This window comes from Coptis chinensis, chromosome 7 (genome assembly GCF_015680905.1).
Source record: "Coptis chinensis isolate HL-2020 chromosome 7, ASM1568090v1, whole genome shotgun sequence".
In the NCBI taxonomy this organism is placed as follows: domain Eukaryota; kingdom Viridiplantae; phylum Streptophyta; class Magnoliopsida; order Ranunculales; family Ranunculaceae; genus Coptis; species Coptis chinensis.
This window is the reverse complement of record NC_141462.1, coordinates 94,044,340-94,070,131: the sequence shown is the minus strand read 5'-3', so window position 1 is coordinate 94,070,131 and position 25,792 is coordinate 94,044,340. Positions and strand designations below refer to the sequence as shown.

General features: G+C 35.5%; 1 protein-coding gene across 1 annotated transcript; it reads right to left on the bottom strand.

Annotated features, from left to right (window-relative positions):
* Positions 1-387: 387 nt before the first annotated feature.
* Positions 388-2,915, bottom strand: LOC147490128 (uncharacterized). The gene is made up of 4 exons (XM_086574805.1): positions 2,762-2,915; positions 1,810-2,697; positions 1,672-1,742; positions 388-780 (listed from the first exon to the last, which is right to left on the bottom strand). The coding sequence occupies exons 1-4, from the start codon at positions 2,913-2,915 to the stop codon at positions 388-390; spliced, it is 1,506 nt and encodes a 501-aa protein (XP_086430931.1).
* Positions 2,916-25,792: the final 22,877 nt, after the last annotated feature.

Here is a 25,792-nt window from a genome sequence, read left to right as displayed (position 1 = left end):
CCTCAAATCCATGTAGGTGAGTCATTGGTGCTTCGTCCCACACTATTAGATCAGCCTGCCTGATAAGGTTGTGTAATAATGTCCCTTGAGAGATGTCACAATTGGTGTTTTCATCAATCGGAATAACAATTTTAAACCTAGAGTGAGCTGTCCTTCCACCTTGAAGTAGGAGCGCAAGACTATCCTGCGGCGACGAACTGCAAGAACAATTTTTCCTTCAGACCGAAGTTTAGAAATTATTGTTTTGTAAAGATATGTTTTGCCAGTTCCTCCGCATCCGTACACAAAAAAAACACCTCCTGATTGAGACTGAACTGCATCATTAACAGAGCTGAATACCTCACGCTGCTTAGCGTTCATTCCGTTGTTAAGAATCTCATATTCTTTTCACAACTCATTGCAGTAGTAGTCTAATTCTTCAGCAATCAATTTGTTTTCTGTGGAGATCCTTGAAGACATATCAAATTTCGGGAAATCAGGAATGTTTGTGAGAGATAATCCTTTTTCAACCATAATTTGTTCAATTTCACAGAGAGTCTCATTTCTAATCTGTTCTTCAGTGAGTTGGAGATTCTCATTATTGTTTTTCTTTCTGTATCGAAACAAAATATCATCTCCGAGGTGCTTTTGATGTTTCTCAAAAAGTTTATCAGGATAAGTCACCCCACAAAGTAGTATCAAAGTGACGAACAATTGCCTTAAAGATTTTGGAAGTTGCCAATGACTTGCTTCTTCCATAGCATCATCCCATTTGCTGTCGTCCTCTAGTAGTCCATGCTCCTTGATATAAGAATTTAACAAAATGATACATTAGAATTTGAATATACAAAATATAAATTAGTCGGTAATTTCAATTTTTGATTTTGATACAGTGAATATCTTTGATAGTAACTTTTTGGCTAATTATTACCTTGTTAAACTTGGTTTTTTAATTTTCAGGTAATCCACCCTATTCATGAACTGTAGTTTTTCTTGGACGAATATAGTAAGTGAATGCCTCTTTATCTTTGCTAGGGCAATCCTATAAAAACTATATATTTGATACTTGATGGTTACTTTTTCCAGTTTTTGAACCTTGAATGTCTCAAACGGCAGGATGTCGTTATCAAGTTAGAAATTGTCAGGTTTGTATCTATCCCATAAAGTGAACTTTAGTTATCATAAAATCATCTATTTCTGGACTCGATAATAGAAATGAAAGCTTATCTTAGTGTGATATGAACGTAGGCTCTATGCATGACTTTCCTTTAAGTGATGCTAATAAGGGGTGTCGCAGTTCTTGGAGGTCTATGCTCCAGAGCATCCTTGAGGAGCTATAAGCTGTTGAACTAACTTTTCATATCCATTATTTCGTAGGAATTAACAATCCCATTCTTTTGTATCTATGCCCTAGTGCCTATAAAGATAACTATTTATCATTGATCTTAATCATGCCCCCTTTTTATCTTATGTTATTTACAAATTGATATTCTCTGTTTAATTCTCCATACAATCATATAGTGATGATATGGACTCCTAGTACTTAACCTTCATTTGTTATAGCTTCAGCTATTTTAATGCATTTACAACATATTTATCCAATCCTTATTGTTTTTAATTTATAGATTATGTACAACATATTTAAGTTAGAAACTAATATAAACTAAAGATAAAATGTCATTAAAAACATACCTGACATGCAGCTTTGAAAGTTAGATAAACTTTTCCATTAACAGTTCGAATATCCTCATAATTCAAAGGGCCTTTGACAATATTCAGCAATAGCCTCAAATAGAATCTCTCTCGATGTGGGATGTGCGTAGTACACACGTCCAACTTTCTTCCCTTTTTTCCTTGGCTTCCACTTCCTTTCTTTTTTATTCCATACAAATTTAGTAGGAAAATCAACATACGTAAGATTCATGGCTAATTCTGGATACTCAACATTTGCCGTAAACCACTCTGTGAACTTTGTTTTTGAAGCATTTTCCCAATTTATTACATCTTTTGGATAATCTCTTTCACTATAATAAACCAAATGCTGACCTTCAAGATGGAATGGTAACCTTTCAACGCCTGGATTTCTGTATTGAATATCAAATTTCAATAGTCTCCAAACCGTTTCCGAGGCAGATAAGAAACGACAGTCTAAGAAATTTGCAACTCCATCAACATCCTTTACTATTTGATGATTACTGTCGTTGTCTGTAACCAAGTTTTCAACAATAATTGCAGTAGCTTTGTCTCTTCCCTTGTTAATGTATTTGAAAAGGTACTTGATTAATCTGGCCTTGTTGCAGTGTTCGACATTAATATGAGCTTGGTACTTTACTATCAAATCTACATTGTGTGGAACAACCCATCTGTTATCAACTTCTATTTTCTTTTTCATTGCCTTCCGATTGTTATTCCGCCTCCTGTAAATTGTGAATTCATTGTCATCAATAGTTGTCTCTTCACTAAAAGGTTTTGGATAGAACTTAGTACACTTCTTCTCTTCCATGCAAGGGGAAGCTGGGTTTTCATCACCACACGGTCCGTGAATCATGAATTCTACAACTGATCCATATGCAATTTTGTCCTCAATTGGGTCGGGTAACTCAGCAGATATGAGCTTATTGATTTGAGAAGGAGTAGTAGGCTTCGAAGCGTTGTCCAAAAAGAGTAAAATGTGAGCATGTGGTAAACCTCTCTTCTGGAATTCAATAGTGTATAATGCTGCAAAACATTAATAAAATTATATCAAAGTAAAATGAGTATTATTTTGTTAAGTATAAATTACTTATTAAAAAAACAGTAAATCTAGGATACCTGCCCAAGCTTTTCCAAATCGTTTGCGCTTTTGTAAGTTTGTCATCGGGTTCATGCAATTTAATCTCAAAAACTCTTGCAACAATATCGAGAAAATCATCGGGTTTATAACCAAGAGCTACCATGTCTATACATCTTTGAATTTCTGGCCATTTGGGGTTGCAAGTAAAAGTAATGAAAAGATCTGGTGCACCAAAGCAGGTGCAAGATATTGCAATGGCATCTTGATAGTTTTGTATCATATAACGGGTCCTCCCTGTGAAAGATGAAGGAAGAACTAATTGTTTCCCTATACAACCAAAGCTTCGTCACCACCAAATAGCAAAGATCTACTAATCCTTGATACAATTCTGCACTAATTGTTTGTTGATTATTTCGAACCCATTCCATTCTACTTTGTTCAAGAGTCAGATAAGAATCTACACAAAAACTGTTGTCTCAACTTCTTTCCACGAACCACAATTTGGCCTTCATTGTGTCTCCGGTTGCAATCTAAAAGCATAAAATTCTCTCATGCTAATATTTTTTCTTTTTCCAACTACTTTATTGTTTCTATATGGAATGTCAATTCTATATCCATCTTCAGCATGGGGGAACAAAAGTGGATATTGCATTGCCATGAAACTTGGAAGTAATTCATTGATTCTCTTCAATCCAAATCCTTTCTTGTCGACAATAACATCTCTGTGCTCATTAAATTCATCACCATTACCAACAATTAAACCAACAACTTCTGTTGATGATGGTAAATTATAAAGTCTTCCATCTTTTTGTCTTCTATTAATCAGTTTTATGCTAATGTCTGCTACATGACATTCTTTAAATCTATCCCTTGCCATTCTGTAAATCTCAGTGAGTTTGTTGGTAACATTCAACATATCTATCAGTCCTTGAACAATGCTAGGATCTAACTCGTCTCTTGCCCTCTTCTTTACAATTTTCTTACTGAGTGAGTTCAACCTGTGTGAGACTTCATTTTCTGTATCATGTATGTATATGTGCAAACCTTGGACGCACTCCTTCTGGTGGAAGCAAAGTTCCTATTTTATGGTGATTTTGTCCTTTTATTTTATAAACAAAGGGCCCCTTTCCATCGTTAATTGAACTCTGTACTGCACCACCAGTGGATGTGAACGCAAACATGGAGTTGTAGATGTTGATGTTTTCCATGTAATTTGAAGATTTATGTCCACCTTTGCAATCCAATAGATTTCTCAAAAATTCAGGAGTTTCTTTTAGAAGAGGCAATTGAACCTTGCCGTTCTGACAACATATTGAGAATTTAGGATTTGTAGGTTTTTTGCTCATATCATTCCTTTCTTCATACCAGACAATAGCTCCACAATGAGAACATATTGAAGTTGGACAACCAATATCTAAAGGCTCAAAACAACTTCCTGCAAAACAATTATTAGATTATTTTATTGCATACACTAAAATAGCAATACGGTATAATTTAGTGTTAGAACACTTACTTATATGTGAAACTTCCAAATCACAAATACATTGGCACTACTCGATTCAAATCATTGACATCGCCATCTTCTTTAATCAGTCCCACTAATCGTGAGAGGTAATCGTCGTCATTTTTATCAACATCATCCAGTTGATATGAATGGAATTGATTTGGAGAAATACCAAGTCTCTTATTTCTTAATATTTGACTTCGTTTAAACCGTCGTTCTCTAGCTCTTTCTTTAGTAATAACTGTTTAAAAAATTTAATCAGTCACAAATAATAAACTAAAAGGTAAATTATGTGATATTTTGATCATACCTCTGTTTTTTTTTTTTTTTTTGGATTAATCTTGCCAGATGGATTTATTTTCGTCTTCTTTCCAGCCTTTTCCTTCGTTGCTGTACACAAAAAAAAAAAAAGATTACTTGATCAAAACAGGAGTCTGCAGCACAATAAATGCAGAAACAATTTGTTTAATCTTCAAAATAGATAGGGCAACTAATTTCAGTACATAGACAACATAAGGTAGAGTTTACTTCTATTAAAGCATACATACTTCGCTTGTTTGGTTCTTCTGGGCATGTGACCATATCTTTTTGTTTTCTTTTCAAATTAGTTCTCTTGTTCTTGAACCAATTATTTATTTGTTTTTCAGAAATAGGACCATGTTGTATGAGATCATTGGTAATATTTTGTATTCTATCTTTACATGGATTGCAGGTCTCTCCATCAAAGATTTCATTCAAAAATCTTTTTTGAATTGGTTTTGGTGTCCAACGCTTAATGATGGACATGGAGGAAGAGAGGGATAAAGATGAATGTGATGAAGATTTATTGTAAACTGCGTGAATTGGAGATGAAGAATATAGAATAGGTATTAATTTCTAAGTTTTAAACTTCTATCGGTGGAAGAGTTTAGGAAAAAGTGGACACTATATAAGTGCAAATTAGGTGTGTTTAGGAAATTGACGAAGCACTTTAGGAAATATTTTTCTCATTTTTTTATCGCAGCTTTGATTAGGACCAAGTCAGTTTTTGTCTTTGGATTTCGTGATCAATCACCCTTTCTTATTTTCAAAACAAGAGGACCTTTGAAGAGGTAAGTTTCCAATACTCGGAGTATTGGTATCATCCCTCCCCGCATGGTTGTAACCTCTCCAACCGCCTGCTCGGTTGCCTCTCCAACCGCCTGTGGGTCGGAAAGGCATTGGAGCAGAATCCTTCTTTTGTGGCCACCCTTGTTGCCTCGATACCCTTTGCAACCAATGTTCTTTCTTCTCTTGTTTGTCGGATATGCTCGTGAGCATCCGTTTCCAAAACTTTAACTTTCTTGAATGTATCACCCCTAGCATCCCCTTTCGCTTTGATCCGTAAGTCGATAATACCTCGCCCGGGCCACACGTGTGATCCAAAGATCGGTGCGCTGATTTGGTAAGGGTGAGGTAATTAAATCTATAATCCATTCTTTACACTCGCTCGTACTAAATAGAAGATTGTGTAGAGTGTAGACTGCAATCGCTCCAATAACCTCGCAATGAGAAACGAAAAAAAAATCAGAAAGACAAAGAAAGATAGAACTAAATGCATGCATAACAATAGTAAATAGGAAAAACGAAAAGCCTCACCCCCGATAAGCATCCGCTATGTGGTTGTAAAGCTGCATGATGCATCCCCTCAGATTGGGTGAAGTACGCAATGTCACCGGGAGCCGAGCTCCATGAACTAACCCAAGAGCAACGCCATCCATGAAAGTAGATTGGTCGCCTTTCAAGGGTCCCTTTCAGGATTTCCACCAATGAAAAACTCAAGGCTCAAAAAAAGGGACCTTTGAAGAGGTAAGTTTCCAATACTCGGAGTATTGGTATCATCCCTCCCCGCATGGTTGTAACCTCTCCAACCGCCGCTCCGGTTGCCTCTCCAACTGGCGGGCCTTTGTGGTGGAAATGCATTGGAGCGTAATCCTTCTTTTGTGGTCACCCTTGCGAGAATCCTTCTTTTGTTAGCTCAAACATAGGCTTATATTCTATCTTCTTGACAAATGTAAATAGTGTGTTCTCGTGATAAAATTAAGTAGACCTTGTGAACAATCTTACTATAAACATAAATAGATATGTTTAGTGTGTGGGTGGTTTTGCGAACTTGAATATGGGATGCCGTTACATGGGAGCTATTGATGACACAACTCTAGTTGTCACTTCGCTAAGGATTCGACTTGTAAGTTGTAATCCTTTCATGTATAGCTATTTTATTTTAGCAAATAAAATAAAATAAGGCAATCAATATCTTTGGAAACCTTTTGGTACTCGTAACACTGCAAGTATAAGGTTACTCATTACTGTAAACTTTCACTTCTTGAGCCACTTAGTTAATCAATAATGTGAAAGATGCATTACATTCGCTTTCTCAGCTTGTATTTAGTTAAACTTCAGTTAGTTAAACTTCTATCGGTGGAAGAGTTTATGAAAAAGTGGGGAAATATTTTTTCTCGTTTTTTTTATCGCAGTTTGGTTAGGACCAAGTCAGTTTTTGTCTTTTGGATTTCACATCAATCATCCTTTCGGCAGTTTTTCTTCGCTTTCTCTTCCGGGCCACTGTTGAACATTGAAACAGACATCAAAAACTACACCTAAAAGCATGACATGTTGCTTGATCACAAATGAGCAGTGCAATTCAAGACCACTTAAGGTATAAAGTTTTGCTTACACTTTTTCTTTTTTGTGAAAGCTCCTACCATATGCCCGCTTTTCATTTTAGCAACCACCGCGATATGATTCAAGGTTCAGGGAATAAAAGAAAGATGATTGATAAGTAATGACTTGAGAATGAAACAGAGAGCTAAAAAATAGTTTCTCCATTCTCTCCATATATCTCTCACTCTTCTTTACCCGCCAATTTGAATTGATATCGAATCTAAACTCGCCTGTGGAAGAGCACTGGTAGCACGTAGTATTCATGAATACATGTTAGTTGGTCAACATCGTTATGGAATTTAGAAATTCTAGGCTGTGAGCTACTTCAAAAATATCTTCGTGGAATCTTAAAGTCAATGGTGTAGAATTGTGGGGTGTGCATTGGCAAGGGGTAGTGTAGTCATTGACATTGAAATACCTAAATAAGTTTTAAGGTTGTTGTCGGAGAGCCATACCTTTTTCCTTGTACGTTTGAGTAGTTCTCCCCCTTTAAGAACAAAATTTAGTTCTGATGACATGTCCAGTTCTTTGCCTTCTTCCGATTGTTCCTCGGTTTGAAGCAAGGATCAAGTCTTGCATCCTTTTGCAATCTTGCCTTGAAAGTTGAGACTCCTCTTAGGGCTGCATTAGTAACTTTTTAAAAGTCGTAATCTTGGTGGATTTCACATCTTGTTTATAATTTCAAACTTTATTGCTATGTGTGGACATTTTTATGTGCTCATTTCATTTTCATTAAGCATATTATGTTTTACATGTTGTGGGGTTAGGCTGCATTATAAACATATCACCTTGTCTTCGACTCTTCACTCCAACAAAATCTCTATAACATTTAAGCTTATAGACCTATTATACATTATACACTCGATAGTGGTTACAGAGACATTGTTTGCTGGAGCTGCCATCAGGTTGGGCACATGATCAGGGATTGCATGGGGGGCTTGATGATATGCCACAACTGTGGTGGATGTGGACACATGGCATATGACTGCCTATCGGGCAGATTAATGGAGTGTGCAGGCCGAAGGTACTGACACTTTCGAAATACCATTTGTAATTCTATCAATTACTTGTCTATCAAAAAAATGAGTTAGTTCTGATAATCCTCTTATAGCCCTAGTTAAGGTTTTCGTATGAAAATGGTCTATGTAACCTTGATTATATAACCAATTATATATTACATTTAGTATTTTGTCCCAAAAAATTCTCCTAGGACCTATTTTAACAAAAAAATGGATTAAGTTAAAATTCTTCAAATATGAATAAGCGGGACCATATAAAAGAAACGCTATAAATATTACGTACATAGTGTCTATGGTGATTGGTAACCAGAAGAATAATAATCATACTGTATATAGCGACACCATCCAAATTCTCCCACATAATGACCGTAAGGAGGCCTTTGCCTTATTCCTTTATTGTACTGGAGATATTGTGGACAAACTGATGTAGGACTATTATGTGGGATCCAACAAACTGATGTAGGACTATTATGTGGGATCCAACTACAAGGATATTCGAGTTTATTAATAGTGGTGCATGCGAATTGTACGCTTTTTGATTGGTATGCCTGTAAAAAGTTAGAATTTGAATTTGAATGTAAAAAGTTTCATTCTAGCCGGAATGATTCCCTCATCTGAGAACCGCCATTCACGCACGAAACGGAGAAGTAAGCGGCTGAGTTAGCCTACCCTACTATACAATTGAGTAGGGGTTATAATAGGCGAGCGAGTTAGCGAAGACGCTTAGGCTAATAGAATCGATAAGAGAGTCGGTGCGTAGCAAAGGTTAAGGTAAGAGTTCTTTACTTGAATATTTCGATTTGATAAATATTTGTAGGAGCTATGAACTGATGGAACAGACGCTCAAAGTATACACCTACAGGGAAGGTGCAAGACCCGTCTTCCACCAGTCAGAAACCAAGGTAAGCAATTTGGTGCTTAAGGATAGACATTGAATAAGTTTTTGATAAGATGCTCAGCATTATTGTATAGAATGAATGCATATTAGAGTCCTTTGAAGCTTCAATGCTAAAGTTGGAATCTGATTTTACGGGTCACTTGCACACTGTTTTGTTAACATTCCAGTTGAACTTGAACCATGACAGACTTGCAGTTATAAGCAGAGTCACATTTTGCATTCAAATATTTCAATTGTAAAAGTCGACTACCCTCCTCGAGTCACAAAGATGAAGTTTAACCTGCAGACTACGGATTTTAATGTACCTTCTTTCAGTTCTTTGGAACGGACACGGTGGAGCCTGATCATTTTCTTGTTGCTTGTCATGATTGGGTACACTTCTCGTGCCTCCTTCAGACTTAAATTTCACCATTTTTTAGTTGAGACTCCAATTTCTTGTGTAGTCTGATAAATTGTGTATTTCCCAGGCCCTACATGAAATGGTGCGACATATGATTAGGTGCATTAGAGCACTCTGCAATGCTGATGTTAATGAAGGCTTTGTAATTGGCAATGCTAGAGAAATTTACTCAGAAGACCTTCTCTATTATATTGGCAAATTCAAATTTCTTGATTTAATAAAGGTCTCTTTACTACGAAATCTTGTGTCTTAACTACGACTTATTTTGTCTCTATTACACATCAGCTCACCATTAACCGATTTTCAAGACCAACTTTGAAATGGGTCAAACAAAAGCAAGGCAAATTATGTCCAGCACATGAAGAACAACAAGTATTGTATCTGCGCAAAGGGTTTTGAGGTGAACAGCCAAAGAGTGGTTGAGGCCATCTTTTATGAATGTGTCCCTGTGAATATTCTCCTTTGAATACCAGAGGATAAGTATAAAACTGCTTCCTCTCCTATAATGATAATCATTTAAATAAGAAATTGTTCAGAGAATCATAACAATATGAAATAAGTTCAGAAAATGCGAATTATTTAATGAATTGTACAAAAGGGTATCAGCTTGACATGTAAAAGGTATTAAATTATTTCTTTCTATGATCACACTAATGCAATTTATTTTTTCAATAATAAATCAAACTAATGCACTCAAACTTTATAATGGTTTTGAACCCACCCTAGAGCACTAACGACTTCAGCTTCTCCAGATAAGTCTACTCAACTTCAGATTCTCCAGATAAGTCTACTCCTCTTGTACATTAGCGCTGCTAACTCTGACTAACAAAATAGAAAAGAAATTATAAGAAACAAAGAACAATAGAGACTAAAATTAAAACTGGCATATTTTCCACAGAAAACTACTAAAACTACTTTGAAGCGGATGATCATTGATACTTTAATTTATTAAAGATGATTCTTACCCCTACCTGATCCCGTCCATGTATTCAAGCATGGACAAAGAATCAAAGATCAATCCAATGAGTTGACGCAACAAAATTGTAATGTAACCTTCATCTTGTGGGATCAGTGAACCTCCTTATTCTAGCCTTCCATAATTGAACTATAAAATGTATGAATGCAGTGTGAAAAAGCTCCTTAATCTTAGTGGTAATGTTTAAAGTCCCCTTAAGGTCCTCCAGCCAAGATGACAATTCTCTAGCAACGCTTAAAAGGAAGACGGTTTATTTTTTTTACGAACAATCCTCTAAAATTCCTCCTAGCTAATAACTTCAGCTATTAATAGCATGATCATTGTTCTAGAAGTGAGCCTAACATACATCATCTTGTTTCTCATTTGACGCTCACACTTGATGTAAGTCAAGACCAAGTAGTGATGCTCAACAACATATTGAAACTCATGCATAAGTAAAAGAATGTGTAAGAGGCAAACATGTACTTTCTAAATTTGCAATCGATTATAACTAATCCCCGATTTACTTTTCTAAATTTGCCAACATGTAGTAGAACTGGTTATAGCTTAGTGATAACAGCAAATGGTTCACAAAATGACAGTGATGAAAATCAAAGTAGTTTTACAATACATTATACATTGATAAGAGAAATTATAGTTAATGAAAAAACACAAATTGTGATTTATAAAATTGATAGCCATCTATGTCATGTCGAACAACCTACGAACGGGTTGCGTTTCATAATTGTATTATAATATATTTCCACTCCAACTTTTATAAGTCAGATCTATATTACATGGAATATAGTGCATACTTTACATGTTCTAGTTTTATTGTGTATGATATATTAAAAAGCCTCCTCTGTATATATACCATTGCCTCTCCCAGACTCCATTCGAGCAGATCCTCGTAACACATGGAAGTAAACGATAGATTTATGAACATTGTAAGGAAAGAGACAGGGTGAAGCATGTTTCAATTTTCAATCATGGAAACACTGAATGATCAATATCAATATCAACATCAAGAGTAATCATTCAAATAAAACAACCAATATCAAAATTATAAAGTAGATATCATTAAATCAACTTAGTGAATCAAGAAATTAAGTGAATCATAGAAGATCAAAGAAGAATAAAATAAGAAATAAAAGACAATACCTTGTTCGGTTCGCATGTGGTTAAAACAATTTCCTATACTTTAAAAATATCTTAGGCTGCCAAAAAAACCAGAGAAAGTCTTGATGATCAATTTTTTGTTTGTTGTCAGTGAGAATTGTCCCCAAGATGTCCGGATAATGAGAGACTGCATCAAGCTAGTCATATACTGCTCATGAAGTGGCCCAAGAATAATCTCATTCGACTCGCAACATTTTACACAGAATGTTTGTGGACTGGATGAATAATGTTGATGATACTCTAGTAGTCTTATTGTAGTTTTTGTTGTCGTTGTTTCTGAGAATCCCCATCCCAACCATTGCAAGGAGCACGACTTTGTCGGACATGGTGGGTCTTTTTAGGATCCTGCGCCATGAACGCATGTCTTTTTTTGGGTTGGAGTTTTGGCTTCTATAGATGGGGGATCGTCTTCATCAGGTATTACAAAGTTGTCTTGCTGCGGCCAACCATTTGGATGTCTTTGTTGCTTTCGATACTGGTGTTGGAACTGATGACTTCGTGATTTCTTTTTAAAGCCAAACAACCCTGCAACAATTTCCACCAAAGCTGCCCGGTGTTCGGGATAAGCTTCCCAAAGTGACACAAAGAAGGCTTCTTGTTGCACCGACAACAAAGCTTCAAGAATAATGCATTATTAGAGAAGACCTTTGAAGATTTCGAGGATAATGAAAAGGGAAGAAAGAACTAACCTCAAATCTGTCAAACAAAAATCAAGGGAATAGATCGGGTCATCTGCTGCCTCGAGATCAAATGAGAGAATTAGGTATTTAGTTGTAAAGAAAGGATGTAGTGAGGGTTTCTAAGATGAAAGCACCGATCACTGATCTTGCGCTTTTTTTTTTTTTTTTTTTCCTCTCATTTGACGAAGTTGGGTTTTTTGGTTAAGGTCTACGTAAACTTATCTTTTGCTCTCCTATTTTTTCGAGGCTCTCCTATTTAGTAATTAGTTGTATGACGTGGACACTCTCTAAAGGCTCTAAAAATAGAGCCAAGAGGGTACAGCTATAATATATATCTAAGGACATAGGAAAGCCTACGCTCAACGCTAAACAACCAAAGCTAATATTACAATATAAATCTACCATAACTTTAAGGTTTCCCTCTAAAGCGCCGCATCTCAAGTCTCTTAAGTCTCACTACATAATTTATTCACCATAGCATGTCAAAGAAGTTCAGTAGTAGTATAGATTTAATTTGTGACTACAAAATATTTGGAAATCTCATCAACTTTTATGAAGCACCCAATACTTGCACTTGCCTTCGCCCTAGCGCGCTATTAGCCACTCATAAATCTTGTAATCAGCATCATGCAAAGCGTTAAATGCTTATATTCATAAATTAAAATGTTCCTAACCTGTACATGAATTTAAAAGTAGTATATCATTAGGCCGAAAAACAACTACATTGATAATCATGATCTTCCATCCAAAAGCAAAAGCGGCTATGAGGTAGTTCATAAAAAAACCCTTCATAAATTGAAGTAATATAGTATGGGACTAAGAATTTTTTGAGACTAAGCATAATGCAAACTATAGCCTGAAGAATGAGAAAGAATTATTCAAATGGCTATTTCCCAACTTACTAAAATGCTATTACACGAACCATCTGATGTTTTTAAGTAATGCTTTATTATCAACACCTCTATTATGAGTAATACTACATTGACACAGGAAAAATAACACAGTCAAGACACAGTGATGTGGCATGTTGCAACATCAATGTTGCAGTGGTGAAAATAAGAGTGTCACACCCCGAATTTCGACAGAATTCGAAAAAAACAATATTTGTTCTCGACTCTTCGATTTTCGAGGTGTGATGCACTCTCAACCCCCAAAAACCCATAATCAGTTTAAATACGCGGATAATTAAAAGCCAATAAAATTTTCAAATAAACAAAAGTTCTCTTCATTACAAAAATTCACAAATCTGATTAAGTTACAAATCTCTTTTCAACCCTCTTTAGTTATAATTACAACAAACTGAAAGTATAAAACAACATTTGTCTCAACTAAAATCTATTACACCTTAAGGGAAAACAAAATATATCATGAATGCGACGCTAATGCAAACCACAAGCAGCAACCAACCTTCTTCAATATGAAACCTGTCAAGACTTATCAACTATGTTCATTTAATGTACACACCCGATAAGCAAATATGCAAATCGGGTCAACATTATAAACAATGTTGGTGTGAGTAGCCCTAAAATATAAATTATACTTATACATATATATACCCAATAAATAAGGCAGTTAGTTCCTGCGCTGTAACTTCCCACCAGCCACACAACAAACCATACGCATAATAAATAAGGCATGTAGTTCCTCCCTTGAGGCGCCTTAGCTTCCCAACAATAATACTAAGGCATTTAGTTCCTCCACCGAGGTGCCTTAGGTTCTAACTAAACTAATAACCAGCTAAGCATATTCTATATTTACCGCATTTCATGCTCAATCACAGAGTAGGTCGTCTCTGCACAAGTAATTAGTTTGACCCACCCTTCTACAAAACTATATACAATCGTATCTTTAAAGATATATCATTAACCAACACATTACCATAATTATATTATTTAAGGTTTTCTTTGTGTGTCCCTAAAATCACGTCGTATCTATGTCTTACTTAGTTTCCCTGGCTACCACAATCGCTACCCAACACCGAACATGTACATCCACATGCCTCCCCTCACATAATAAACCACTCCGTGAGTAGCTACCCTAAGCGGGATATCGCATACCAGGTAACCCTCACACGAAAGCCATTATGTGAGTACTGCCACTATTCGGCATAAAATATTGCGCGTCTCGTTCTAAATTTTGCAAACGGAATAATCAAGCCACTATTCGGCTACGCCAGAAGGGCCATTCAGATTCACTGAAACGCTAGAAGGGCCAATCAAATTACTTACGCCCGAAGGGCCATTTAGATTCACTGAAAAGCCAGAAGGGCCAATCATATCCACATACGCCCATCACAGGGGCCAAATCACATGAGTTGTGGTAGCTAGGTTCTAGGATTTTCGTTACATAATTTATTCAGGTATCATACATTAGTATCTCATAACCATTTCACTCTATCACGTGCCAAATAAATTATTGCACTAAGCCACCATATTTGGATAATCTCCATAATAATCCTTGTTCTATCTCATGCCAGTATACTTAATTGTACTGAAGCTCAACGTTTCTCGTTATAATACAATCCACATTATCACGTGCCAATACTATTAATTGCACGATATCCAAGTATCTCTATATCAAATCTCGAAACTTATTATTTCACGTGCCAATCATATATTGCACTACACCATATGGAATATCTCAAGCTTTCATAAATACTACCATTCATTTAAGTAGCAACTCATAATAGTAATCAATCATGTAATGTATTCGTTCAATATATTTATGTGAACTCAAGTCACCATCAAAGGCACGCATTATTTCCATTTGTGCACAATATAAATAGTATATAAATAATCAAAATATAAGTTCATTCCACCAAATATCAAAATGAGACGACTTTAAAAAGAAAAAACAACTCAAGTCCAAATATCACACATAATTATTCGAGTCCAAATCACCAGTCAGGTCAAACTGATCAACCATCAAAAAGCCCAAAATTAAAGTCCATGAATATAAGTTCATGTGTAGTTTAATTCTCATAAAGACGTATATATCTAAGTCTTATAAGAATTAAACTATAATAAAATGATAGTAATAAAATATATCAACGTATTTATCTAAGCCCCCTCACTATCAACGTATTTTATTACTACATTAATGGCTGTATATGGAAAACGTATTTTATTACTACATTTTCGACCTCCATTAATAGCTTCTACGAGCTTCGACAGCTGCCCCCTCACTCTACAGCCCTCAATCACTCGCTACCACCAACTATACCACAACAAAAAAGCGAGTTCACACAATAATCCAAACGATTTTCTTGCGACGCCATTACAGCCTTTTTCAAAGCTTCAACAGCCCAACCACCGTACTCCATCCAACGACAACACACAACCCAAATCGACAGCCACCTTCCACCCATAATTCAAACAATGCACTTCACCTATACACCCCGACATCACCCATACCAACCACTTACCCTCCAACAAATCGCGAAGATGCCATTAACGCTTGTCAAAGCTTCAAGCTTCCAACAACACCCATTAACGATTCTAAACCCGACATTCATCCCCTTACTACCACCAATCTTCAATCAACAAAAAAAACAACAATAACAGTTCACACATAAATTTTTACTGGCGATTTCTTAATGCCGCCATTAACAACCTCCAGAGTTCGAACAGTTTCCACAAATCCACCTCCAGAGTTTTAGTAATGCTACCATTTAACAAGTTTTAACCACGACATTAACAATAATAATAATGACAAAAGAATACACAGAAATCATGAACGGAAACCTTGGACAGTAAAATTAAATATAAAACTAATCTACTCACCTTAATTAACAGCTCCACGAATCCCTCCTAGTCCGATTCGTCGCGCTCCAACGCTCTAGCCAGCGAGCTTTTACCTCTGCCTCTATTTTTATTTTATTTTTATCTAAAAAACCCTATTCTCTGGAAAAATATGTATATATACCTGGGTTTGAAACCTAAGCCCAACACAGACTCGGGCCCATAAATCAGGCCCACATATCCCAAATCCAATCCAGTGAATTTTAAATAAATAATTTAATTAATTAATTAATTAATAAATACGTATTTTAAATACGGGCGTTACAAAGAGTCAATATTTTTTTCTTTCACTCAAAACACTTTTTCTCTTTCCATTATCATCTTTTCATTCTCATATTTTCTTTATAACAAATCATCCATTCCATTGATTTTCCATGGTACAACATTGATGTTGCAGTGGTTTTCATGATGCAACATTGATGTTGAAGTGATATTTCTCGGTGCAACATTCACGTTGTAGTGGTTTTCACATTGATGTTGCAGTGATATTTCCCGATGCAACATTGACGTTGCAGTGGTTTTTATGGTGCAACATTGATATTGTAGTGGTACTTCTCGATGCAACATTGATATTGCAATGGTGGTTTTTCATAGTGCAACATTGATGTTGCAGTGCCACGTCACTGTGTCGGTCAATTGTGTCAAATTCTCTGTGTCAGTGTAGAATTATTGCCTCTATTATAGTACGTATTGTCAACATGCACTTAGTTTAGTAAAGACTAATGGGAGAGTAAATATGAAATGATTGAGCACTATAGCATATCAATGTACATAGTCATATACATGTGCTGGCTTGAAGTACTAACATGTCTAACACTATTTTAAAGTTCCTAAAGCAAAGACACTGAAACACCTCTATTATAGTACGTATTATCAACATACTACATGTTGAGTAAACACCATAATCTAATTCTCGAGTCCACTTTATTAAGTCAAAAACATTGAAATAACAACTAACCAAACTCTAAACTCCAATTACTTCAATTCCATGGGATTAAACAAAGAGACAATTGAAGTGGAAGCATGTTATCAATTCATTCCCATAAATATCTACTGCTATCAAAATAATTAACCGATTAGTATGCACACACCTTAGGAATTGAAAGGGAATCGAAGTGTCTATGCATGCGAATTTTCCCTCTCCAATCCAAATATTTAATAACAGATTCATTAATACTTTTAGACATCCCGAATATGCCATATTCACCAAGATGATATTCCAATGTTTTTTTTTGCTGGGTTATGATATTATATTCTGATGATATTCCAATGTAATATATATGGGAGTTCTAGAAAACTAATCCAACCAATTTAGCACTTAACAAATCATGTTAATAGTACTTAAGCATTAAAAATTATCTATGATTCAGGACCATTATAATTAAAAAAAGAACAAAGAGGGTACCTATTATCTATAAATTGCAGTTTTAACAGTTTAAAAATTACAAAACCAAAAAGATATCCGTTTTCATTTTTTTCTTTAAATGTAAACTTTCGCACCAAGCCACAGAAGATTCGAGAAGCTTATAACCAACTAGGCTACGGTTATCCAAGGCAACACAATACAAGAGCTAAATTACATTGAATTATTGTATTTGGCTTTCCTGTTGGATAAGAGGATCTCCCTCTTTTGTGGCAGCAATATATATAACCAATCTTAATCTTGACTGAATTTAATCAAATTTTTACTTTAAATGTAAACTCTTCTAGGATTGGAATACATTTATGTATGGGATCCTTTATGTATCCTTAAATAAAAAATTAATCTTCCATCATGAAAAAATCATGACGTCAAAACAAGAGCAATCATATATTGCTATTTTTATTGGGGCCAAAGGTCCTGCAAATCGATCACATACAGCCAAAAAAACCCCGCCCCGTCCCCAATAATCCGGAGAAGGTAAATCAACGATAAAAGCCCTAGTCACCAATCACTTCCAGCCTCAAGAAATTCTTGCCAATGGGTCTTAGAAACACAAGGAGCTTATTTTTGCAGGGGTTTAAATGGCATCAAACGAATGACACCATCTAGAAGAGGTATTGGACAGAAAGTCGCACTCTTGCACTCTTGCACTCTTGCCATGTTAGAACGTAAAACATTCCTAAACTCCGAATATAAAATACAATATTTCTTATGATTACCATGTGCATTAATGTGCTTAAAGTTTGTTTTTTTTTCGATAATCTTTAATGTGCTTGAAGTTGGATCTTGCATCAATCAAGAATGTGTTACACATTTTCCCCTTTTTTCTTTTTGTTATCGAATTATTGGTGATTATAGTCAATGTGATTCTATACCCTGCAAAGGCTGCAATCCTCATGTGTTACACATTTGGTGTGTATGGATTTATCTTTTGGACTTTTCTATTGAAGTTGCACATTTGGTCCAACTCAACACCTAGTGGAAGGATTGGAAGCATCAGTTCAACCTATATCAATTTTGTGTTCCTGATCATATTCATTCATGTTGCTAATCATAGGCCGTGGTTGAACTTTGGATTTTGCTAGTACACAAGGCATTCGATCCGACAACCAAAATTGCTCAATCATGTAGTGTTGTGACTATGCAGAATTCTAAAGCCAAATGATCAATTTGGCTTCTCGAAATTTCTATTTGTTTTCTTTCTCCTTTTTTATAGTTAGGAGAGGTAACATATTAACATGTGTGCGTGCTATACTGAAAGATTAATGTCGTTGATTGATCATCAGTCAAGCAATCACCAATATATATTCTGAGCTGGACTGCATTGTTTTTCGGATTGGTTAGATCTTACGTACATGTAAGTATGTAGCTTTTCCTTGTGCGCAATCAACTTGCCCATTAATACCTTTTTTATTGTCTATTTTGATCCTATCTTATCTAGGAATACAGTGATCATGCCAAAGTTAGCTAGCATGCAATTTATATGTGACAAGTGATAACTGACAAAAGATTCCATGCATCCTATTATGTTTTCTACAAACAATTCAAATTTCCATTGCAGTAAGCTCAACTCTGTAGAACTAATAATTCTGGTTTAGTTGGATAATATAGTAGTCCACAAGGTTGGATGTTTAATGTTTAGGAATGATTTAATTTGGGGGCATATGTTATTTGGAAAAAAAACATACTAAAGAATTGCGACCTATAAATGCTTCTCATACGAGAGCGAGATCGGATGAGTAAAAATATATAAAAAATCAGCCATTGATTTATTCTGTAGGCGGGATCGGAGGTACTGCATATAGATGTAAATGGAGCTAATTATTCAGGAAAATGTAGCAAACTACTTTATAGGATCAACCAAAGTGAGGGCATCTCTAATTAGGGTATAAATTGTTTAAAGCGTAAAATTTACCCTCTAAATATCAAAAACATGCTTTTAATGAGTATAAATTCCAAGTGATAAGTTAATAGTTAATCTAGAGGGTGGGAAATTTCTCATCCATTTATTAGTTAATAAACATCTCGGGCGTCACTTGAAGTAACGTTCTAACTAAAAAGAAATGGGGACGACACTTAAACTCACGTTTGTTTTATTTTTTTTAGAATTGTAATGTTTGCGACGGGCAAAAACCATCATTTATTGGTTGGGCCAGTTTTAAATAAACCACGAACGTTACTCAAAATATCAAAGTAATGTGCGTTTTATTTCTTTTTTAGTTAAACCACTTGCGACGGATTTTGACCTTCATTTTTTTTCAATTTTTTAATTTTACAAACTCTTAAACTTTGTTACATTGGATACCATTTTGAGTGTAGAAACTATTAGTATGAACACACATTAGAATTTTTCTTTTGGTCCTCAATTTTTGGAAGTCTGTTTTGGAAGGAATTAAGACTCAAAGTTGATGTCCTGAATCCTAATCACTTGTTATATATGAGGAACATCATTATATGAGGTCACCTGTCACGGTTAGGAGTGCACCGGCCTCCCACTCATGTGGTCCTGAGTGAAGGCTTTCTAATCTAAATCCTTGACCGGAATGGAGATAATAGCAGCATATACTTTGCTACACAAAAAAAGAAAAATGGAGAATAGCACCGAGCCTAATAAATGTTTTTTGCCAAATTAATTTTTTAATCAAAAATATATTTATTGATATGAAAAATAAATCAAATAAACAATTTAGAGGTCAAACGCGATACAAATTGTGCCGCCAGCCCTTCTGAATAGAAAAACCAATTCTCCTAAACACATATTCGTTAGAACCGGCTGTCAATCACATTGTTGTCTAACATTTTGTGCATCCTCATAAACAACTCAACCGCATATGATGCCAAAAAACCAAATGTGTCAAACGCAAACGGGATAAAACAGTGTTGGTTAGCTATGAACGCTCGTTAATGTTTCTCCACCTTCGCTGCTATTACATTATTAGTTGTTTGCCGTACTCCAAAAACTCCATTACCAAAACCAACAAAGGGAGATACCCCTATGACATTCGCACATGCATGTTTTCCATCAAACCAACTATATATATATCAAGATATACACAGGGCGAAACTTCAATTTACCTTCTTTAGAATCAGTGAGGAAATTGACAAAAGCCTATTTTTTCACTTGTATATCAGCACGCCAGACCGCATCATACAAAATAGCATGTACATGGTCATGTTTGTATTTAAATCCTGGAAAGTGCTTGCATTGCGCTGCATGATCTCTAAAGGCGTCAAGGCAACTCTTCATACACATAGGACACCAATCACCATCGTTATACAAAGGGATAATGAGGCGGGAGCGAAGGATAGCTCGATACTCAACCGGTGTCATACGTTGTCCAAGACCACCATAGCAATAGCAAGGAGAAAATCATTTGCATGTCTAGACTGTAGGCAACTAATAACAACTTTCTGACGATCGGACAAGTCAAATTCAATTCCCTCTCAAGTCCTATAATAATCTTACAGTAGTAGGTGACAACTTAAATAAATTTAAATTTAAATTAGATGTGAAAACAATAGTTCCTAATATGCTAAAATCATTCTATCAATTAATAATTTATACTCTCTAAATCATATGAGATAGGGAGGAGAAATCGTGTTTTCCACTCTTGTTTATACGTATTTAACACGAATCTAGACTAAACTAACTATTTCACTAATAAAAGAGTAATAAGAGATGATAAAAACAATAAACTAAGATGCAAAAATAGTAGATTTAAAGGTGAGAAAGATAATTAGAGAAGAAAAATTCCACCACGCTATTCGATTTACTATTAGTTAGTATTGAATCGCTTATTTGATCCCTAGTGAACACCAAGTCCTCTCAGATCAAGGCTTCACTAGCATGAGAGTTTAGCTCCACTACAAATCTCTTTGGGAGTGGCTCTAAACTCTATTTCAACTCTTATGGTTTTTATCTCTAAACAACCATGAGAATCAAACTTGAAACTCTATTGCAAAACAATAACTAAACTACTAATTAATCATCCTCACATGACTTCATTAACCCCTTCTGATAGAGGTTTTAGTCTTGTGTCATTGGATTTAAACTAACTAAACAATAAACTAAAGACATAATGTAAAGACAAGAATTTAATTGATACTAAAGCTTTTATTGATTGGGAATTAATGGAGGTTACAATTAAACTAATTATAACCCTACACTACAACTACAACTATACTAAACTAATTAGAGACTAAGAGAAGGAATGAGAGAATAAGTTTAACCTTAACCCTTTTTATATACGAGAGGGTTAGGATTACGTTTTCATGCATGGGCCAAAAAGGGAGTTTTTGGGCTTCTAAAGTGAGCCCAAAATCTATTAGGTTAAGTCTAAAATGGCTAATTCTACTGGAAATTATTTTAGTACCCTTTTTGTTCACTTTTACAGCTCTGATTGGGACAAGGCTGGGTCCATTGGAAAGTTTATTCCGAGTCAGTCATTTTGACATAAAGTAGGCCCAATTCTGAGTCCCGAGTCCAAATATATGCCCATTTGAAATTCTATTGACTTTTCTGTTCTTTTTCTACTCGAATTGACTTTGACTTCCCAATTTTGACTGGGCTTGAAAAATGATTTTCTTCATAATTCTTGGGTGATATTTGCACTTTTTAGTCTCTTAGTAATTTGGATTACTTTACTTTACATACTAAACTCAATGATACCTTACTCACTGTTTTTCGATTTTTCTAGTTCGAGTAGGGATTTTTTTCCAACTCCTAAGACAAGAATCTATGCTATCACAACTGAAATTTATCCTTTAGGGGAACTAAGTGAGAAGGATTTATTAGATAGATGGTATCAATAGATTTCTATTTCCTAAAAATGAAATATTACACAATTTATCTAGAGATTACAAGTTGGTTTCTTAAATGAGATAGAGAGAGAAAGATAGGGAAAGGGTTAACTCCACTCATGTAAGAATTAGTACATCTGCTTAGGAATTCAAATAACTACATCTCTAATCCATATTTGGTTCGTAGGAAACCCCAAACGGACTTGAGTCTTGATCCCTAGCACCATATACTTATCTCTAAGCATATCATGCTGGCATGTGGAGTTAAAAAGATATTTCATCTCTAAAACATCATTATAACACCTAGTTTTGTTTTCCACCGGCCGGACAAGCATAGAATTCAAATTCTCCAGGTCTCGCGTGCGCGCGACTAGTCCAGGCGTGAAATGGGTCGTGTGCGAGTTAATCTAAAGCTCCATGCTATACTTTTGGTCGGACTCCATCATTTTGGGACGGGATGTCAAAGAAAACCCTAACTTCTACGTAGTGAGTCTAGATTCCTAAAACGTACATTGATCCTCACATGAGCATCCTTAACAAGATATCATGTATGTGTGCTGAATTTAAAAAGAAGAAGAAGAAGAAGAATGTAAGAGATAAACTTTTTAAGCTAGAAGGGAAGAACTTTTATTTAGAACATTATATTACCTTCCATTAACACTATTACACTTAAGAACTCACTTAAAAAAAAAAAAATTACATAAAAACAAAAATATGGAATGAATGCTTTCCTTTTTCATTTACTACATATGAAAGCATTCCTTTTCTCAATCCCACGTGAAACCACCTCCCATATTAACTTGTATCTTATCTAAAAACCAAAGCAAATTAACACCTTGCATTTTTTTCACTATTAGCACCTAAATTCATCTAACTCCATTAATGTCATGCAAGGTGTCCATTTTGTGCCAATTATTTGCACATTTTGTCTTGACTTGCATGATGTCTCATCAAATCTTGTGGGTCTGCATAGTGGGTCTACGTGCTGTGTCCAGTAGCGGGCCGGTCTTTTGGTATTTTTATAACTTCCCGCCTTTGCGTAGAGTTCGTCATTGATCATCTGAGTAGCTCACTTGCCGAATTCGGAGTCCTGGTTCAAGAGATATGAGTTTTGGAAGGTTGATGCTTCTATGCACGTAATCCCGTTTCTGACTTGATTTTGTCATGTTTGAGTATTTGGGCTTTAGTCCAGCTTTGTTGGGCTTCACATGGGCTTTCTCGGATTCTGTCATGTTTGAGTCTTTGGGCTTTAGTCCAGCTTTGTTGGGCTTCACATGGGCTTTCTCGGATTCTGTCATGTTTGAGTCCTTGGGCTTTAGTCCAGCTTTGTTGGGCTTCACATGGGCTTTCTCAGAAAGCTTTACGTATACTCACTATTTTGTGCTTAAATACTGGCTTTATCATCATTTTTACATTAGTTGTGCAAACCTGCAAAAGTACGAAAATAAGATTATTTCATGATTATTAAGTACATAATTAACCGAAATATTTCGTCTCTACGGGGTTTTATAATACAATTTTGGGTGTTTATCATTGGGCTTTAAACGTAGAACTTCATCAACAATCATCTTGACTTGTTTTCCATACAAAATGGCGTCTTTAAACACATAAACAGCTTCAAAATCTAGAATACACAAAAACACGTAAATATTACTAACTCTTATTTATTATAAACATAATTGGCCTAAATAGAATACTATTAAGGGGTTTAAACTACATTTTTGGGTGCTTATCAGTAAACTTCTGCCAAAACATTATGTGGTGGTCGGGGGCTTTGAGGTAAGAATACTAAGGTCAAAATCGGGGAAGATGTATATGCGGTCAAAGTGATGGCACTATAAAAAATATCACCCCATATCGAAATCTAAGAATGTGGTTTTGGAGTGTCACGAATGCGAAATCTACAAAAAAGAATGTGGTTTTGGAGCTCCTCAGTCTGAATCCGTGAGGCTACAAAAGAAAATCTGAAGACATCCTATACATAACAGATACCAAGACCACCAAGACAAAGTGGAAGAGTCGACAAACCCCACTATAGATCACCGAAACCAGGTCCATCATAAACAACAATGCCCTGGATAGCAGATCGAAGACCATGGTCAAACATGCTAGTTGCTTCCCTAAAGTAAGCATGTGGACAAGTACGTAGAGCAAATATCAACTTAGGCAACCCTACACATGCTCGTAAAAAAATCAGTTCACATTGTGGGTATTTCAGCTGTGGTAGTGTATCCATCAGCTTAAGATTTTTCTCAACACGCTTACGAACTAGACGTACTAGAGATAATATATGTATCCATCCTAACAACTCCTCTAAGTAAGCTAACCCCAAGCTGCGACTTGGATATACTAGAGTGTCGTGGGTCCACTAAAGGCCAAAAGATCTCTGTCTTGGTCTCATTAAGGACTAGCCCTAATGACTGCCCTGCCGCACAAATAATATGTAACATTGTCGCAACCTGCTCTGTGTCACCAATCACAGTCTCATCATCTAAGTACCATGTCTGTAACTCTAAATGACAAGTAAATTGAATACGCAACACTAGTGGATGTAAAACTAGTGCAAAAAGAAGTGGACCTAAATGGGTTACCCTGTTGAATTCCTATTGTGGACCAAATGTGATCTTCCCTCATGTACAACTAGCCTAGCCGGTTGCCTGTATAGATATTCCACTCCAGGACCAATAGAAAGGTACTGTAAGCGAACCTCATTTAGCATAGATGCTCAATCAACAAGGTTGAAGGCATTCTGAAAATCCACAAATAACATAGAGAAAGAGCTATTATCTGCATTATCATGTACAAATTGATTAACAACATGTAGAATTGTTTCCGCTCCTCTAGACATAGCAACCCCAAACTAAAAATCACCTAGGTACTGGACCATATCACTAGCCACCTCTTTCATAGCAATCTTAGACACAAGACGATGTCAAACCATGCCTACTGCTATAGGACGAATGTTGTTATTTTATTATTTTTTTTTCTAAGTGATCAAGTCATATTAATAATGCAAATAGTGTATTTACATTTCCGGTTAGTGAGGGGGACAGATTGCCATCATTGTAGATAGATATTATATCTTTCCTACTAGATAAGCCATATATACTTCTACCAAATGATGTGCACAACATCCCCAAGTGATGCGAAACAAAGAGATATTTAGAAGAAAGGATGCAGAGATCCTCAAAAGAGATAATAGATTTAAAGATGAATAAGATTGAATTGAAGAATTGTAGAAGTTTGAGGGAGAAAAGTATAATAGGGTTTGGGAGATTTGATAATTGATAATTGGTTCCATCTACTAAACAACAATGGTATATTTATATAGATAAGTCATACTTGATTAACAAGGAGATTAGACTTCTAAATCTAATTAAATTCTAAATAGAAAATATTAAATATTACTAATTTCTAATAAGTAATAATTCTAATTTCAAAACAATAGTATTAGCAACAGAAGGAATTCTAGTACAATAAATTAAGAGGGCCAGTAATCCTACATCATTCTTCCATTTTTTTTGAAAACTCGACCTCGAGTTGATGATAGAAAAAATAAAATAAAATAACCCTGTTTTGTCAAAAACAATATTTCACAATCTTTCCAACGCTTCTTTTAACTTCTTGGATAAAATTTTCGTAGTCTTCTCCTGAAGTAAGCACATGTCCAAAATAAGCTTCAAACAAACTTCCAACTAAC